The 19,175-nt window shown below is 46.8% G+C and overlaps 2 protein-coding genes across 6 annotated transcripts in view; both read right to left on the bottom strand.

Annotated features, from left to right (window-relative positions):
* Positions 1–1,711: 1,711 nt before the first annotated feature.
* Positions 1,712–14,935, bottom strand: LOC120442751 (gamma-aminobutyric acid type B receptor subunit 2-like). The gene is made up of 11 exons (XM_039619906.1): positions 14,724–14,935; positions 14,510–14,642; positions 13,285–13,350; positions 12,902–13,090; positions 12,137–12,370; positions 11,935–11,995; positions 11,712–11,792; positions 11,372–11,522; positions 11,164–11,296; positions 10,632–10,730; positions 1,712–2,087 (listed from the first exon to the last, which is right to left on the bottom strand). The coding sequence occupies exons 1-11, from the start codon at positions 14,933–14,935 to the stop codon at positions 1,959–1,961; spliced, it is 1,488 nt and encodes a 495-aa protein (XP_039475840.1). The 3' UTR covers positions 1,712–1,958.
* A 3,433-nt stretch (positions 14,936–18,368) lies between these two features.
* Positions 18,369–19,175, bottom strand: part of rpp25l (ribonuclease P/MRP 25 subunit-like) — a 2,871-nt gene continuing 2,064 nt past the window's right edge. For all 5 annotated transcript variants that reach the window (XM_039618989.1, XM_031752895.2, XM_031752897.2 and 2 more), the window contains exon 2: positions 18,369–19,175. This exon is cut by the window's right edge and continues 281 nt beyond it. In XM_039618989.1, coding sequence (XP_039474923.1) covers positions 18,806–19,175 — 370 coding nt within the window. In that variant the 3' untranslated portion in view covers positions 18,369–18,805.

The raw sequence follows: 19,175 nt of genomic DNA, 5'->3' as shown, positions 1-19,175 counted from the left end.
ACTGCAGCGCGGATCGATCTGTCCATCCACGGTTTCTGGTTAGGGAATGTGGTGACTCTCGCAGTGGGGATAATCTCCTCCGCTAGCATGTTGACGAAGCTTACTGCTACTTCCGTAAACTCGTTGATGTCGACTGCGCATGCTCTGAACATGTCCCAGTCTACGTAGTTGAGCGCATCCTGTAGCGTAGCTTCTGATTGGGCAGACCACCGTTTCACCTCCCTCGTGGTTACTTCTTTCCTCCGTATGTTTTGTTTATACTGGGGAATGAGGAAGATGGCGTTGTGGTCAGACTTCCCAAAAGCCGGGTGTGAGACAGCTTTGTAGCCCTGCTTGTATGGTGTGTAGCAGTGATCCAAAATTCGATCCCCCCTCGTTGGACACGAGACATGCTGGTAAAAGTTCGGCATGACTTGTCCGAGGTTCGCTTTATTAAAGCCTCCTGCTACAATGAGGGCTGCGCCCGGGTCCTTGTTTTGAAGCGAACTCAGCACATCATGTAGTTCAGACAAAGCCATACCTGTGTCCGCTTGGGGTGGGATGTAGACCACCGTGGCGATGACCGAGGTGAACTCACGGGGCAGATAGAAAGGGCGGCACTTAATGCTCAGGAATTCCAGATGTGGCGAGCAGCTGCTGGAACGAGTAGAAATGCTCCTGGCATCACACCACTTTCTGTTTACCATGAAACACACTCCTCCACCTTTGGTTTTGTTTGATTCTGCCGTTCTGTCCGCACGGAGCACAAAGGATGAGTCCGGCGGAGTTACGGCCTGGTCCGGCACTTTGGGGGTCAGCCATGTCTCCGTGAAGCACAGAATGTTGCAGTCCCTCATGTCACGTTGGAAGGTGACTCTTGCTCTTAGGTCATCGAGCTTGTTCTCCAGTGATTGTACGTTGGCCAGTAGAATGCTGGGCAGTGGTGCGCGAAGCGCCTGCTGTCTCAGTCTGTTCCAAACACCAGCACGTTTCCCCCGGCGCTTCTTTGTGCTACGCCTTGGATGAGCGGCCCGTCCTTTGTTGTTCTCGGCGCCGTGTAGTATCTCTGGCGGCAAGGATGGGTCGGGTTTAAAAGTGTCCAAGAATAAATGTGCAACCTTGTCACCGATGTTTACAAGTGATCTGCTGTTGTAGACTATAAAACTAGAGGAGTTTGGAATGTAAACCAGAGCAAAAAATACGTAAAAAACTAAAAGGGTGCTTTTTCTTGTAGTATGTATGTTCCCTGTTTTGAAGTTACAAAAAACCCTTAAATTATAAGTTCCTTCTTTCAAAAAAAAACATACTCTGAATATTACCTGGCAGTTCTTTGTTTTTTGCTTTGAATAGAATTTGTGGTGTTTGGAATCTCACTAGATCGTCAATTTTCAATATTTCAGACTGCAAAAATAGTGAGTTCGTATGTTCCTGTAACCTGCATTGTGGATGATTCGAACTGCTTTTTTTTTTGAGAGTAAAAAGTGAATGTAATGTGGTTTTATAGTTGTTGCCCCAGACCTCTGCACAATAGCTTAAGTATGGTGAAACCAGTGAACAGTAGAGAATATGAAGTGATGTTCTGTCTAATACCTGCTTTGCCTTGTTTAGTATTGCAATGCTTCGTGATACTTTGGAATGAGTATACCCTACGCGAGCTCTCAGTTAAGTTTTTCATCTATTATTACCCCAGAAATTTATTTTCACTGACTCTTTCAATATCAACACCATTTATTTGAATCTTAGCATTTGTATTTAAACTACTATTACTTAAGAACTTTGAGGGTTTGGGTTTACACTGCAGTGGGCGTGGCACTCCCAGATGGCAGCAGCCTCCCCAACACACCTCAAAAGCAGAGCAGAAAATACTGGCAGGTGATTTTAATGTTCTGGCTTATTTGTGTACGCAACAGCATTAAGTCCCATATATCTTTCCCAAGGAGGTCAAAGTTGCAGCTTCCTGCCATCAGGTGTACAGGGAGTTATTGTGCTGATCGACAAAGACTTCCTGGCTGCTGAACAGGCTGGAGCTGCTGGAGCTGACGCCACCGATCATGGGCAGGTAGGAATGATGGAGGATGGGCAGCTGGACAGACAGACGGCGCCGCATGCTGACCGAAATCACAGACAGGAAGAGAAGCAGTAAATCTTCTTATACTTCAAATATTCATGTTCCTCTAATGTGTAATTTTCTGTTAACTAAATTTATTAAGGAAACTGATTGCCTTAAGTTTATATTTATGCAAGAAAACTGCACTGAAATTTGAAAATTTCATTATTCACAGAAATATGTTAATATTCAGATGAGGATAGGGCGCTGCTGGGATACTGCTACGCAAGTAACCCCAACATGAAGAGGATATGAGACCTCTGGAATCTTCGATACCCAACATGCAGACTGACAGCGAAACATCTGGTAGCTCAGTGCACCAACATCTGCAAGAAGTAAATGCTGTCACAACTAGAGGTTGATAAGGTACAACACAAATTCTACAGCAAGGGGAGCCAGGACAGGTGGGCGATATCATCACCCTCACCTGAGATTGGTGAGTGTGACTGAAGGTGCGTGGAGTGCAAGAAAAGCTGACCAGAAATAGGATAATGCTGTAAAATGGCAGCAATTTTCACGGAGATGCTTGGCTATAAGATGAACAGCCACAAGGAGTAGCATGGAGAAGGAAACTAGAGGCCAGGATCAAGGTAGAACGGAAGCAAGTTAGTCAGCTATCAGAGCTGCAGAAAGGTGTGATGAAGAAAGGGGTGCCTAAGAAGTACAGCAAGCAGTCCATACCTGAGACCTTGGAAACTGCCAAGCAAAGACTCACAGCTTTGGCTAAAGAGGTACACCAGAGAGATCGAAGGCAGGAAATCTCTCTCTCTAGGTTCTCCCACAGAACCAGCCAAGGTGTACTCTCAGTGGCAGGAGAACAATATGAGAACAGCACCACCAAGGCTGGAAATGGGGCAATACTGGAAGAGCATATGGGAGAAGGACGCAGAATATAACAACAATGCCTTAGTGGATCTGAGAGCAGAGCACAGCAACCTCCCTGAACAGGGACCAGTAACCATCACAGTGGCAGACAACCAAAAAAGGGTCTGCAATATGATGAGTTGGACAAGACTGACACCTACTGGCTAAAGAAGTTGACTGCACTCCATTAGCGTCTGGGAGCACAAACGAACCGCCTGCTAATCAATGAGAGACACCTGGAATGGCTAACTGAAGGTGGGACAGTCCTGATCCTCAAGGACCCCCAAAAGGGACCGGTCCCATACAACTGGCCAATAATCTACCTCAGTACCACGTCGAAGAACCTGCCAGGCAACACAGAGGCTAAGATGAACAGGCACATGGCTCAGTACATGAGCAGAGCACCGAAAAAAATAGGCAGGAATACAAAAGAGGAGAAATACCAGCTACTGGTAGACCGAGCAGTCAGCCGAGACTGCAAGACCAAACTGACCAACCTGTGCACTGCCTGGATTGATTACAAGAAGGCCTATGACTCAATGCCCCACACCGGGATCCTGGAATGCCTAGAACTGTACAAGATCAACAGGACTCTAAGAGCCTTCATCAGGAACTCAAAGAGGGTGGTGACAGACCACATTAGAGGCCAACTTCAAGCCCATAGCACAAGTCAGCATCAAGTGCAGGATCTACCAAGGAGATGCTCTGTCCCCACTGCTGTTCTGCATAGGCCTGAATCCCTTCAGTGAGATCACTGACAAGACTGGCTACGGATACCGACTACGCAATGGAGCAGTTGTCAGCCACCTCCTGTACATGGATGACATCAAGCTGTATGCCAAGAGTGAACGAGACATCGATTCACTGATCCACACCACCAGGATATACAGCAATGACATTGGAATGTCATTCAGACTGGAGAAGTATAGTCGGATGGTAACAAAGAGAGGGAAGGTAGTCTAAACTTCCACAAGTACAATCCCATAGACATAGAAGACAGCTACAAGTACCTGGGAATCCCACGGGCAGAAGGAAACCATGAAGAGGCCACTAAGAAACCACCAAGTACCTGCAGAGGGTCAGGCAAGTACTGAGGACCAATGTTCCCTCAAATATTTCATGTGTCTGAGTGAACACACAAACTCCCTGAGCGTCCCTTGGACCACTGTGAGCGACATCAGACGTGTGCACTGTGGTCACGCCAGCATCGAATCCATCCAAGTTACATGGTTTATTAAAATAATCAAATTACAGCATTTACATTTATGTTAGACTACTTTTAATTAACTGCTTTAGCCCACTTACAATGAAAATGTAAAAAATCCTGTTCATGACCTGTGTAGTATGTTAACACTATTGGAAGTAAAAATAACTTGAACTCCAATTTTGAAAACACAACTTTCTTTCTTTTCTTTTTTTTCATAAAGCTCTGACTTGTATTATGAGTCTGTGGTCTGGGAGAGAGTCTGTAACTCTCTGTCTGCAAAATACAGTATATAATGACCAATGCTGGGCAATTAATTATATAGTTACTTCTTCAAAAAAGTAACTCAGTTTGGCAAACAACAAAGTTTTTTTTTAATGCAGCCAAGGCATTTTTTAAACAAACATTTCAAACTATTTACAGAACAATCAGCTGTTCTGCATCAAATCTGATGCCACACAAATTATTTGTGCCACTCCAAAAAATAATTTCTGTCCACTATGAGATAAAGGAGAACAACAGCCTGATACCTGCAGGCCTGACAGCAGGAGATGTATCACTGCTGTAACACCTGTAACATTCAGCAGCCGCCTCATTGTTCTGACACACACAACAAAACCACTGACTACACTACACACTAACTACACACTAACTACACACTAACTACACACGATTTGCGCTAAACGTCTCAAATCTCTCCATCTCAGAACACCGCCGTCACTCCTAAAACTTCCCCCCGTTTCTTAACAACTAGATGCCACGTTGCCATATCATTTTTTGATTGGTCGACACGGTACTTTTTTCGACCAATAGGGAAGAGAGAGGGGGGTGGGGGTTTGTTTTTGCTCACAGGCTTTCGAGCCTTTTTTTTTTTTATAAAACGCCGTTTTTACCGTTTCTTCCCGCAGTAAATATAAACAACGACAGTATTCAGGAAGAAAACCAAACATTGCAGATATTTTTATCATAACTCTGGTTTTACGTGGCCGATCAACACAATTTAAAATCTGGTATAAAGTCCACACTTTTCCCGTCAGTTGTTCCGTCTGTCCTGCTCACATCTCCAATGGTTGGACACGTTGTCATTAATGTGGCTTCACTCCACATCAGCCACGCCGCTTTGCTAGCTAAAACTCCGGTGTCAGCACATAAGGACGCTGTCATAGCCTGTTAACGACGCTGATTGGCTGCGTATATACGAATGTGAATCGCATCATTGGCTGGACTATAGGATAAGGTGGCATCGTTCTAATCCCACACAGGAGCAGCCAGTCACTCACTGACTAACACTGCAAAACAGAATTGTTAAAGTTTTAATTTTAATTTCAATTCAGGTTAGATTTTTTTTGTGCGCAACGCAGATTTTCTGTGCGCAGAGACCGTGCCAGCAGTGCACAATTGCGCACGTGCGCAGCTTAGAGGGAACATTGCTGAGGAGTCAGCTGAACAGTAAGAGCAAGATACAGGCTATCAACACCTACGCCCTGCCCGTGATCAGGTACCCTGCTGGGATAATAAGCTGGTCAAAGGAGGAGATAGAAGCCACTGACATAAAGACAAGGAAGCTCCTCACCATGCATGGAGGGTTTCACCCCCAAAACAGCACCCTGAGACTGTACACTAAGTGAAAACAAGGACACAGAGGCAGTAAGTGTCAGTGTCAGAGTCCAGGATGAGACAACGAACATCCACAAGTAAATCAGGAAGATGGCCCTAACCGACCACATGCTCAGTGAATACCTCCGGCAGCAGAAATCCAAGAAAGAGGAGGAAGAGGAGGAACCATCACGCAAGGACAGGCCCCTGCACAGTATGTACCACTGGCTGGACAAAGCTGGACTGAAAGACAGGACGGGGGCACGGCATAGTATACAGGAACATCTGTATACTATGAGGATCGCGGCTCAGGAGTTGGCAGTTCGTCTTGTAATCGGAAGGTTGCCGGTTCGAGCCCCGGCTCCGACAGTCTCGGTCGTTGTGTCCTTGGGCAAGACACTTCACCCGTTGCCTACTGGTGGTGGTCAGAGGGCGGTGCCAGTGTCCGGCAGCCTCGCCTCTGTCAGTGCGCCCCAGGGTGGCTGTGGCTACAATGTAGCTGCCATCACCAGTGTGTGAATGGGTGGATGACTGGATGTGTAAAGCGCTTTGGGGTCCTTAGGGACTAAGTAAAGCGCTATACAAATACAGGCCATTTACCATCTGTGCCGAGTATGGCCTGGAAGTCCCAAGGTCAAAATGGGAGACGCCCCCTAGGGTGGTGGAGAATGACCGAGCTAAGATCCTGTGGGGCTTCCAGAAAATGTCAATTATTGATACATGTTTCACTTTAAAGACACATGTGAGCTAGAAAATGTTTGACAGGTTTCTCTCAGATGTTGTGTGTGTTGGACTCACTGTTCGGGTGAGTTGATGTCTTTCAGGGTTGAGGCTTCGCTCTCGCTGTTTCTGTTTTCCGTACAGATCTGAGCTTCATGAGTCACTGATCCAATTTCAGCTGCTTCACAGGAAAAATGTTTTTATCTACTTATCATGAATCACACTGAAGAGTACATATGTTTTTACTCTCAGAGTGAGTGATGATTACCGTGTTGGTCTCTCATCAGATGCTGAAACATCGCTGATGTCTCAGAAAGCTCCATTCTGAAGATTTCTATTTCCACATCCAGCTGCAAAAAAACCCCCACACATAAAAAACCACATCTGGGAATAAGACATGAAAATCCAACAAATATTTAATAAAGCGCAGACAGCTTAAGTCTCAGTGAAGTTCCATGTAAGTAGTTAAACACACTTAAGCCTATAATTTGCTATAGCTCCACCTCTCTACACCACCACAGTGAGTTTTAAATAACAGATCAAAGTCCAGATGTTCAGTTTTAATTTAAGGAATTAAAAAACAACTTTGCATGAACTGTGTAGGAATGAGAGACATTTTCTTCTACAGATCTCTGTTTTCAGACTTGGCTTGGTTACATTTTGTGATGTTTGTGTGTGAAAGCTATAAAATACTAATTCAACACTTTGAATAAACTTCAGTTTATCTGCTTCATTTACCCTGAACTACCAGGATCAAACTGAAACTGCTCATCAGTCCATTGTCCAATAAACTTTGACTCTCAGCGTCAGTGAATGTGTAAACATGGCTGTAAATCATAAACAGTTAATGCAATATTTGAAACCCATTGAATTCAAAGTGGAAGTCTGCACTTTACTCACATCTTCATTATTAGATTTAAAATCGATGTGTGGTAGAAGGTTTTTATAGTTTTGGTTGTGTACAGAGGCAAAACGACAAAAACTGTCTTTGTCCAACAAATAAGTGAAAGTGGAGAAAAAAGGTTGCTAAATCTTCAAACTTCATAAAATTTGATTTGAAGGAAGGAAAAACAGGTGTCGGTTATACTAAATGTTCCTTCTGTGTTGTGCTTCTATTCTCTCGCTGCGGCTGACTGTTCACAAAGGTTGGTGTAAGGCTTCACCTGTGCACTTTCACTCTTGAGCTGCTGATTTAACCTGCTCAGCTGGTCTTCATCTTCCTGTGCAGCATCACCCTGCAGCCCGGACGCCTGCTGCAGGCTGCCGCCGCCGCTCCAGCACACAAACACAATCTGCAAGTAAACAACAGGTACCTCATCATCGTTCATGTGTGATGAAGGAGCAGCCACGAAAACAGTGATGTCTGCATCTGTCTGTGTTTGAGAAGAAGCAGCAACCTAACAGCTGACTGCCCTCCAGCCTGTTATGGCCTCCTGTTGGGTAACATTAGCTCATTGCCAAAACAAGCAAGAGTCCAACACGCAGCATCGGTCCTGCCAGATGTGCAGCATCTGTCGGTGTGACCTAAACTGCGGACAGCAGATCTCTCGATCGTGAGTCTTTTAGTTGTCGCTGACATAACCCTCAGCGGGTTTGCGTTTGACTCAAAGTCTAAATGAAAGAATGAAAACACGAAGCGTGACACTGACCTTCGGTGCGAACCACCCACTCAGGAGGAAGACGTTGCAGCAGAGGATGAGGATGCTGCTCACACAGAACTGAACGGGAGGATCGTGGGACGTCAGCAGCGATCCAGACACTCCCGACACGCTGAACGCCGTCAGGGCAAACGTGCTCAGCGCCAGGTGTTTGCCGCTGCCCGCCAGCTCGCTGACCTCCGCGGTCCAGATGTTCAGGGCCAGGAAACATCCGAGAAGCTGAAGAGAAAACATCAGGTTTTATCAAAGCGCAGAAATTCCTCCAGTAACCCTCCTGATGAGCTGATCTCCCACTGCTGGTGCTCTGATCCTGCAGCTCTCAGTCTTGGATGGCTATTTGACGACTCTTTGTTATTTTTGTTCGGAAACTTTGTGTTTCTTATTAAAAAACAACCTCAAACTGATAAATCTGTGAGAACACAATCACTGATTGATTTTCTAACTGATTACCAATAAATCTAATTTATCACAGATGTCTCAAAATTGATTATGTATGCTTGCCTAGGACTAAAAGTCTAATTTTATGGCATGGGATGAACAGTATGGCCACATGGGGGTGCTAATGAGACTACAAACTGTTTTCTTCTTGCTCATTTTTCAGTGAACTGTACTGTGTGCATGTGTTTTAATGTCCAGGAGTAGAAATGCTGGTGTTAGGCAACTTATATTCTTATATTTTAAAAAAAAACAATTTGTTTTTTTTTTTATTATAAATCTTCTTTATTATGATGCTAAAGAGGCTCTGCAAAGATAAAGAAGAAAATAAATAGAGGTAGGATGGCTCAAGTTAGGACTTCTTACGTCTGCAGTAATTTATATTTGGTGCTAAGGCCAGAGGCGGTAACAACAGAGCAGCAGATTGGTCCGTACAGGGTGTGCCAAAAAGATGCACGGTGGGGTTTCAGCTCATTCAGCTGCTGATGTCGGCTGGGATCAGCTGACCTGTTAGGACAGGCTGAGCTAGACATTGTGATGCTTTTTAAAAGATAAAAATAATAATAGTTCTTAAAGATTGCAACTTGGCCTAAACTGCAGTGTAATATCAGATATTTGATAAGGACTTGTACAGTCTGACCAGGAGAGGTCCTTTGTATCCATAGACCACAGTGAGCCACAGCTCCATGTTAACACTGCTGCAGTGTTCAGAGTACGGCCGGATAATAACATCCTCATCAGCAGCGTCACCCTGAAAGCACAGAACAGTTGGTTTGCGTCAGTCCTCACAAACAAATGATATTCAGTTTATATCTACAGCAGGCGTCAGGGTCCACTCTGCAGCAGCAAGGCTGGATATGGATGGATGGACTGACGGAATGATGGACGGATGGACAGATGGAGGGATGAACAGACAGACGGATGGTCGATCGGATAGATGGACAGATGGATGGTCAGTCGATGAATGGACTGATGGACAGATGTGAATGGATGGACGGACGGACGGATGGATGGACGGACGGATGGAGGGATGGATGGACGGATGGATGGAGGGACGGACGGATGGAGGGATGGATGGATGAGCGGACGGACGGACGGGCGGATCGGATGGATGAGCAGATGGACAGATGACGGATGGAAGATGAGAGATGAGATGATGGATGGATGGACGGATAGATAGATGGATGGATGGATGGAGGATAGATAGATGGACGGATCAGATAGATAGATGGATGGATAGATGGATCAGATGGAGAGATAGATGACGACGATGGATAGATAGATGACGGATCTGATGGATGGAGAGATAGATGGATGGATCAGATCAGATCTGATCGGATCCGAGATCAGATAGATGAGCAGATGAGCAGATAGATGGATAGATGGACCGATGATAGATGGATGGAAGAGATGGATGGAGAGATAGATGGATGGATGAGACGGATGGATGGATGGATGGATGATGGGCAGATAGATGGATGGAGAGATGATGATGGATGGATGGATGGATGGATGGACGGATGGATGGATGGAGGGATGGATGGATGGATGGATGGATGGATGGAGGGATGGATGGATGGACGGACGGATGGATGGAGGGACGGACGGACGGACGGACGGATGGATGGACGGATGGATGGATGGATGGATAATGGCGGTTTGGATTTATTTTAGAATTTCTCAAAGCAGTAAAACAGTAAATATATTTTTATTTCTAATTTTTTGCGAAGACTGCATTTCCCATCAGCCCCTTTCCCGTTATTACAATAAATATTTGCATTTAAAGACCTCTGTGTCATGCTGAAGCATCACCCATCTGAGGGGGTCCAGGATTTGCCAGGAGGTTAAAACAAGCGTGTCCACCAGGAATAACCAGAATATGACGCAGCCTGCTGGCGGCGCTCGGCTCTGCTGTGGGATGTACAGAGAAACACCGACAGACAGAAACAGAGCAGGAAAAATGAATCATAAACAAGACTTTTAGGATGTTGTAACCTGGTGTTTCCAGGTGCAGTCTGAGGTTCACAGGAGTTCAGAAACTACAAGCAGACTGTAGCAGCTGACTTACCTTCTGGTTGATGCTGAACACCGAGTAGACTCTCCATGTTTTAGTGAAGAGCGCAGCAAAGCCCACAGTGTGCCCCACGGCAAGAGTCCACAGACGGACCTGCAGGGCCGGGACCCAGAATATCATTTTATCATACAGTTTGTGAGAAGGGCCAACCTCAAGCATTATAAACTGCAGTTCCTCCAACATCCAGCAGAGGCAGGAATGAGTCAGTCCTGTCCGGGTACCATCCTCCCACAGTTTAAGGTGTGAATGTGAAGTGAATGGTTGTGTGTCTGTGTGTGTTAGCACTGTGAGAGACTGGCGACCTGTTCAGGGTGTCCCTGCTGGGATAGGCTCCAGGCAGAAGAGAATGGATAGATAGATATTAAGGAGGAATTTTCATAATATATTATGATTATTAAATATTTCAGGGAGGACCTTTCACACATCACAACATAGTTTAATCCTTTTTGCATCACCCTCCGTTAAAAAGAGCTGTATGTTATCAGTTTGTGGTTGCCGTGTAAGACTCAGGTCAGGCGGAACTCACAGAACAGAGAACCCCAAACATCCAGTCCGACAGCGAGGCTTCATCCAGGCCGGAAAACAGCACCGAGGAGGAGGAGAGCAGGACGCCCAGCAGGAGCAGCTCGTCCTGGGATGCACCGCCTGAGCCGAGCCGCCTGCAGGCAGAGGGCACTCAGTTTCTCACAGACGGTGTTTGCTGTAACGTGTCGATGAAATTACAGACGCCATACCGGTGTTTGTGGTTGATGATGACGAAGAAGAGGAGGATCAGAGCGATGATGATGGTCACACCAGCAGCTGATGATATGACGATGTACAGGAGGAGGCTGATGTGACGGTGCTGCAGAAGGACAGCAGGCTGGTCTTTAGCTGGTCCTGGACCTGCAGCATCAGCACATCTGATCAGTGTTTATCTTTGGTTCATCGTCACCGAGCAGCTTTAACGGTGTAATTCACTGCAGCTTTACAGCAAAAACAAATGGTTTACAGCTCATTTTAACTCTTCATCTCTTCAGTGTCACTTCCAGTTTTGATCCCTTTCAAAATAAAATGTAAAGTTTAGTTTCTGACCTTTGAACCTGAGCAGGTGGTGTATCAAGCGGAGTTGTTGGGTGCTGGTATTGAACTCCCCCACCAGGACACCACTGCTGACTGAGCACACACACACACATCATAGATTCTGTGACGTAGCATGAAATCTTTCTTTATGAGCCAGACTGACGGTGATATAGCACAAAGATGATATAGCATGGTATCATTGTTTATAACAAATTAATTTAGGGATCTTTGGCACCTTGAAACTGGACCAGCTCGATCGACGTCATTCTCTCCCCGTTCCAAAAGAAAACTGGACCCTGAAAGCACAAACATGTTCATGGTGAGGCGCACGCCGGGAAAAAGGAGAGTTGGCCTTCCAGCTGGACCTCTACGCTCTGTTTTGAAAGGCCTGATGACCACTTCCTCTCAGTGACGCTCATTACTGTGTGACTGCTCACTGTGACTCCTTCGAACCGCGTGCTTCTCACGGCCTCCAGCAACATCCTCGCCACCTCCTCCTCGCTGACCGTCACGTTCCTGTATTTCTCTCTCTGTTTCGCCGCCTCCGTCACCTGGCTCAGAGCTCTGGCAACGACCCAAACGGCATCATAGGCGAAGGAGTACAGCGAGCTGACCTCTGACCTCTCCTGTATCAGCTGCCTGAGGTAGGAGTCCTGGTAGTCCTGAGGAGTCTGCAGGACAAGGCCACCATTAAAGGACCATTCTGCTTTATTCTGAGGAAAAGTTGTCCTTTGATTAAAGCTAAATTTGGTTCTTCTCCTGCGAAGAGTGCTATATCTAAATAAAAGTTATTATATCATCATTATTATTATCGTTATTATCATCATCATTATTATTACTACTATTTCAGGCTAACTCTCCATCTGTCCTGCAGAGATTCGGGGGGCTGTGAGGAACCTGAAGCCGTAACCTGCAGTTCCACTAATGACCACTTGAGGCCGACTTTGAGTGAGTCAGTAACCATAAATTTGACTCCCATGTTTTTGGCTTCATTTGAAACCCTCACAGTCTGTGGGTTCAGTTTGCTAAAAAGCTCCTCCCTGGTGTCGCACTGTAATCCTTTCTCGCTGCAAAAGCCAACAAAGCATCAGTGGGGCCATCTTTCATATCCAGTCTGAGGGAGAGCAGTGGCCTAAAGCAGCTGCCTGCAGCTCTACAAGCCTGACTGTTGCATGTTTGTTTCAGTGCAAACTGTTTCTGACCCGTCCAGAGACTCCCGGCGTGTTGGCGTTGCCGAGCTCTCGGACCTGCAGCCGGACGGACCCGTCTGCCGCCACCAGGAGGCTGTTGGCCGTACAGCCAGAAAACTTCCACCCCAGCCTCCACCCAGCTGCTCCTCCGCCAGCGATGATCCACTGGTACCGAGCTCCAAACAGGTTCAGTCTGTACGCCTGAACATCACAGAGGAAACAAGAAAACAGGCTCGACTGTTTGAACCTCTTATTATCCACCAAGTCAGGATCGTGTCCATCACAGGCTTCTACGTAAAAATCTGGAAAACCCAGAAATGTTATTACAGAAAACCTGGAAGATTAAAAGGCCCTTGAAGTGTGTCCACATACTTTTGGCTCTGTAGTGTACTTACACAGCAGAACACCTCAGACACAGCCTCATCTTCCAGCTGTGCGATGATGATGCGAACGTCCTCATCCTTCAAAATAAGAGCGAGCAATAATCCTTGAGTTTGGGATGAGCTTCAGCTGCTTTGACTGCACTAAGAGACTGAAGTGAGCAAAAAGTAAACGGACGCCCGTACCTTCAGTTTCTTCAGGCGGCCGCAGACGTCTCAGAGAGGCTTTCTGTGACGGCGACGTGAACGCCGGCTTTCAGCAGCTGTCTGATCAGATCCTTCTTCATCTGCACAAATAAAAGTAGTCAGACGTGATGTCTCACAGCTGCTTCATCATGAGGAAGGCTCGACGCATCGTGGCTTTTTTCCACTAACATTCACAGACCTGTCCCTCTCCTTTATAGTAGTTGTACTGTGAGTACTTCATAAGTGAAAAACTGCAAGTACATTTTAAGCCTTAAAGGTTTCATCAGAGACAGAGTTCAGATTCCTTCAACTTAAATCGGCTGGTTAGTTTGACCAACAGTGAAAATAAGAAATAGAACAACATAAAAGGCAGAAGAGGCAAAGTTCTCACACGTGAATCTGAAAACAAAGAATTTCTTTCTTTAAAACATGACTAAAAGTGTTTTATTATTCACCCCCTGTTACTCTCCTGGCAGTGGCAGAGCTCATCGTGCTCTCTTGGCTCCTGTTTTTAGAGTTTTGGATTTTTAAATAAAATTCTACAAACTGCAGCTCTGATTCAGAGAAATGAAATAAATATAAGAGGCACTGATGATGGTGGTTAATTCCACAATATCAGAGTTTCCTGAAACTCTTCATTATTTCAGTCACCACTATAGACTGTATATAAAAGATGGACATAGTTATTGTGACATCAGCCCTGGTTAGCAACAGCCTGTTTTTGAAGGTTCAGCTGTTTTCATCATTGAGATCCTAAGTTTTCGAGGTGGAGGTGAGAGGGCGGAGGACACAGCGCGCTCTCATGGTAAAGGATTGGTAACCAGAATGAAACGCTGCCTTAAATCCGGCCCTCCTGACTCCCAGAGGAACCACAGCCTCTGACTTCATGTTTCATTCAGTCAGACCTTAAACTCACTGAGACCAGAAAGTCATCAGAAAGACGTTCAGTGACTTCAGAGATCAGGTCAGCAGTAGTTTCATGTTCTCATAGACCAGTAAACACGCCCCCTGCTGGGCAGTAGAAAGAGTGCAGGTTTAAGGCTGAAGCGTTCACCTCGGAGAGTCTGGGTCCTTCCTGCGTGACCACGCCGACTCTGGTCCACTTGTAGCGCTGCAGCAGCTTCACGGCAGCCTGGTTGAGCACTCGGTCTGACGGCACCATGCTGAACAGGTTTCTGTACAACTTCCTGTTGGACAAGCCGGGAGCCGAGGCCGCAAAAGACACCTGGGAAAGTAGAAGTTACCTGTCATACACACGGCTGCATTACGTCACCAGCGTGAGGCTGAGGTCAGCACCTGCACCAGGCCGGCGCCGGAAGAGCGCGGCGATGAGCGCTGTCACAGGTGGACACACCCCTCCAAACAGCAGCAGGTACTGGGGCCCCGCCCACACGGCGTCAAACAGGGCTTTGAGCGCTTTAGCGGGGTCGCACTGGAAGACAGGTAAGAATAGATGTGACGTGGGGCTGAGTTCATGCATGTTTCAGCTATGAGAACATGGAGCAGGCTCAGAGGTTAAACGGAAACATCATCCATCTATTCAGCTTTGCAGCACCACCTGTGTCAGGTGTAGGCTTCAAAAAATGGACCTGAATATGACCCAAAATATTTTTAGAAGTCCGAAAAGGTTGATTCTGTTCATGTGGACGTCTTCAGCGGGAGCTCTTCAGTCTCAGCTGACTGCAGGTTTTACTGAGTGTCCGCGTCAGCGTCGTGGCTGTGAGGTCAGTTACTTTATCATTAATCTGCATATTTTCATGACCACTGATCAAAAGTCATGAGCACCACTCACAGACAGTTGGGGAATGGCTTCAATAACATCACTGAAAACTTCCAGATGAACAGAATTTACTTTTGGGATGTCCTCACCTGGATGACGCGTCAAGAAACTTTTTGGATAACGTTTCCTTTTACATTCAGATCTTTTGTTTGTCCATTACCAACATAAAGCCTCTCAGTCAGGTGTCGGGACCTCTGCCGCAAAGTGCAAAATCTCCCAGAGGCTTCAGCTCGGTTTATCTCCAGTCAGACTGAAACGACTGCCAGCAGGTTAGAAATGTTTCATGAAGTCAGTCCCTCACTCAGCACTGAGCTGAGCCTGTCATGGGGCAAGTGGAGTTTCTGTATCAACATTTATCCTCCTCAGCAGTGCTGCACGTGGTCGATTTAGAGTCCACATTTAAAAAATGTGCATGTTTGATAGTTTGTGAGATACAATGAGGCTGAAAGTAAAATCAGCTGCTACTGATCTATTTTTGGTGAAAAGTTAAAGAATTTATTTATTTTATTAATTTATATTTTGCTTTGCTGTGTGAAATTCTGCAGTGAAAGTAAGAGAATAATAACAGATGCATTTGTTCCAACACAGGGAAAAAAATCAAATAGAAAATTTACTACATTTAAAAGCCTTTGCAGATATTCCTGTTTCCCAGGGGCCCCTGAATGCACCATGAACTATAAACTGTAAATAAACATGGGCACAGCTTCTAAATGAAGCTAACGCTGAACTTGTTTTAACTTTAACATTCTTTCTATGACCAGCAGGGGGCGACTCCTCTTATAGAAGTCTATGTGCTCTGAGCAGAGTAACACTTTCCTGGTAGGTTTCAGGTCTTTCTGAACGAAACATGACTGCTTTTGTAAATTATAGTTGCATTAGAGTAAAAAAAAGGAGCAGAATGCAGGAGCTGGAGCATCTTCCTGACTGAAAAGTTGCTGCGTTTTACCCCCATAGGAGCAGCTAATCATCCCAGGTCTGAGACCCACCTGTGAGTCCAGCAGCTGGAGCTGGATCTCGTAGTTCCCCAGCGGTGGTGGTTGTTTCTTCAGGTCCTGCAGAGCCAGTCTTACAGCCGGAGCCACGCCCGCCGTCAGGTTCTCCCCGCCCAACCTGGAGCCGACCGGCATCAGCCACAGCACGGGCAGAGGGTGCCGACCCTGAGCCGGCCCCGCCATCAGCCAGAAGACCAGGAGCAACCCCAACCCCTCCTGTACCTGTCCAAACCGACCCATTCCCCACTCCGCCTGCAGACGCCTGCAGGAAAACTCTGAGTAATCCTCTTGTGCTGTAAGCAGCTGACAGCCCGAGGAGGCCGACCGAAGAGATAAAAGGATCAAGAGCAACACAAGATGCCACCGGGATCACCAGCAGACTGCTCACACACACACACACACACACACACACACACACACACACACACACAGCTTCAAGCCTGCATGCTGAACTCAGATGAACTCAGGGAGGCAGATTCAAAGGGCTGCATGGAGAACAGCAGAGTTCATCCAGCTCAGTTTCTCTTTGAATCCACTTCCTGTTTGGTTTTGTGGTCCTGGGTCAGTGTCACTTCCTGTCCCCGCCCTCTTTAGTTTCACTTTTCTTCAGTTACCTGCTCAGCATACACACTTCCCCTCATCAGGTTTCGAGGCAGCTGCATGTTGGTACTCCTTACGTGTGATCATGTGACCCGGTTTCTTCACTATGCCGACCGCCTCCACCTGTTCGGTCCCTGCTTTGGATTAAAGATTTGGATTTTGTAAATCTGTAAAGGAGACGACAGCCGGCCCACCTCCTGAGATGAACTCCAGGCTTTTGTCCTCAATTCAGTTTCAATGCTTTTATTTATACAACACCAAATCACACCAACAGTTGCCGGGGCGGCTGCCCTGCAGGGTTTAGATCTCACCCTGGGTCAACACACCTGGATCACATGGTTAGTTCGTTATCAGGCCTCTGGAGAACTTTAAGACATGTTGAGGTCATTTAGCCGTTCAAACCAGCTGACACATCGAACACCTGCAGGAGACCGGCCCTCGAGGCCTGGAGTTCCCCACCCCTGCTTTACAGCGTCGTGTATGACTAACAGAGGCTCAGGTGTGCACCTGCCCGCCACCCAGCAGGCAGTGAGCTCCCGTTAACCTGACAGTCTGCTGCCTGAACGCTGCAGCTCTTCTTCTCAGCACGTTTCCAGCACTGTGATTTGGGGAATCCCACCTTTGACCTTTCAGCAAATCACACCCACTCTCGAAACCCGAGCACACTTTGCATACATTTCTTATTCTATGGTAGTGTGTGAAAGTGAGGAAACCAGAGGGCTGCAGCTCCTCGAGGGAGACACCACAACACATACTGGTTTTTTTCTTACTTCCTGCAGATGCATCACTTACTGGAAATCCTAAAATCATCTGTTTTGTAAGGTTTCAATAACTGAACTGTGTCTGTTCAAAATGTGTGTGCAGCCTGGGCTGACTGTGGGCTCAAACATCCGAAACACTGAACTCAGTTTTCTCTGGAAATCCAAGTAATGAAGTCCAATAAAAACATCTCTCTGTGAGAGCCAGTTTGATGCGCGCTGACATTTTTGGGGTTCAGCACTTCAGCGTGAGCCACACAAACTGTGTGTATGTGTGAGGTGGCAGGAAACCGTTGTTAAAGACGCAGTGATGGGCTCGTCTCCAGCTGGTCAGCCTCACGTGTCTGAACGCCTCGTGTGACACGCACACAGCTACACGCTGACGTGGCGCTAATGTGGAAGCTCCACGCTGAGAACAAAGAGAGCTCAAACACAACAAACCTAAGCAGACACTTGATTTTTAAAGAAGCTAACAAAGGCCACGTGGCTAAAGCTACCCAGAGGTCAGCAGCCTCGGTACGAGCAAAGGATCGAAGCAGTTAGGGAGGGTGGCCGTCCTGCTGAGGCGTCAGGTAAAGGTGAGCTGCATGCAGAAAAGCTGCATCTCTAATGTTTAGCAAACCAGCATCATTATGAAATGTGGCTCCAGCTCTGCCTCCTCTTCATCACTTATGACATTATTCAGATTGTCACTAATGAGAATAACAAATTAAAAGCAAATCAAGTACAAATAAATTCAGTTGTGATGCAAGAAACTGAAATTAAAGAGAAAAAAAGATAAACCTGATTTTACCACTTTTATAACCCACAAAGAAACTTTTTCTTCTTGTAAATAAAATAAAAGTCACTTTTATTACAGACGGATGTTTTTTCTGGTTTTTGAAGCATGTTTTTATTTTGCAAACAGCAAAGTTCATCTGAGAAACACTGGCGTCCCGCTTTCTTATCAGCTCACACACAAATTAAACTCGGGGACTCTGAAACTTAAAAAGTTGATTTAACTCTGTGGGAGCTCCGGTGTGAGGTCATCTTCTCAGACGTGTTCAGTTTCCACCAACCCGGCTCTCCTTAGATTCAAACGGACCCAAACTCCCCGTTCGTGGTCGCAGCCGTGGTGAGAGCTGCGTCTCCGGCTACGACTTTTCAGGAGGACAAAGTTTCCGAGCTCCAAGCAGCTGCTTCAGAAATCTGAATCAACTCTGTCCTTTGGCCGCCTCTCTCTACCGACCGCTCTGACGGCCGGATCCTTTCCCTCTGCCGCCGCCGCCGCCGCCTCCTCCTCCTCCTCCTCCTCGCTTCCTCCTGTGTCCAGGTCTCTGCCCGCTGAGCCCTCCGCCCTCCTCCCTGTTGGCCGCCTGTGCCCACAGGGCATCGTAGCGGCCCGGCGCCTGGTACCCCGGCTGGTTGGAGTCCAGTGGATCTTTGGAGAGGAGGATCCAGATGACAGGCAGGTTCCTGCTGACCGTGAGGCTGTCGAGGCCGGCGGTGGGCTCCAGTGGCTCCCACACCTCCTCCACGGTGCCGTACAGGAGCTGGGTGAGCTGGTGCAGCCCCTTCACACGCCGCTTCACGATCTCCGCGCATGTGATG

The sequence above is a fragment of the Oreochromis aureus genome, linkage group 11 (genome assembly GCF_013358895.1).
Source record: "Oreochromis aureus strain Israel breed Guangdong linkage group 11, ZZ_aureus, whole genome shotgun sequence".
Classification (NCBI taxonomy): domain Eukaryota; kingdom Metazoa; phylum Chordata; class Actinopteri; order Cichliformes; family Cichlidae; genus Oreochromis; species Oreochromis aureus.
Note: the sequence above shows the minus strand (reverse complement) of the source record. Positions and strands in the feature narration are given on the sequence as shown.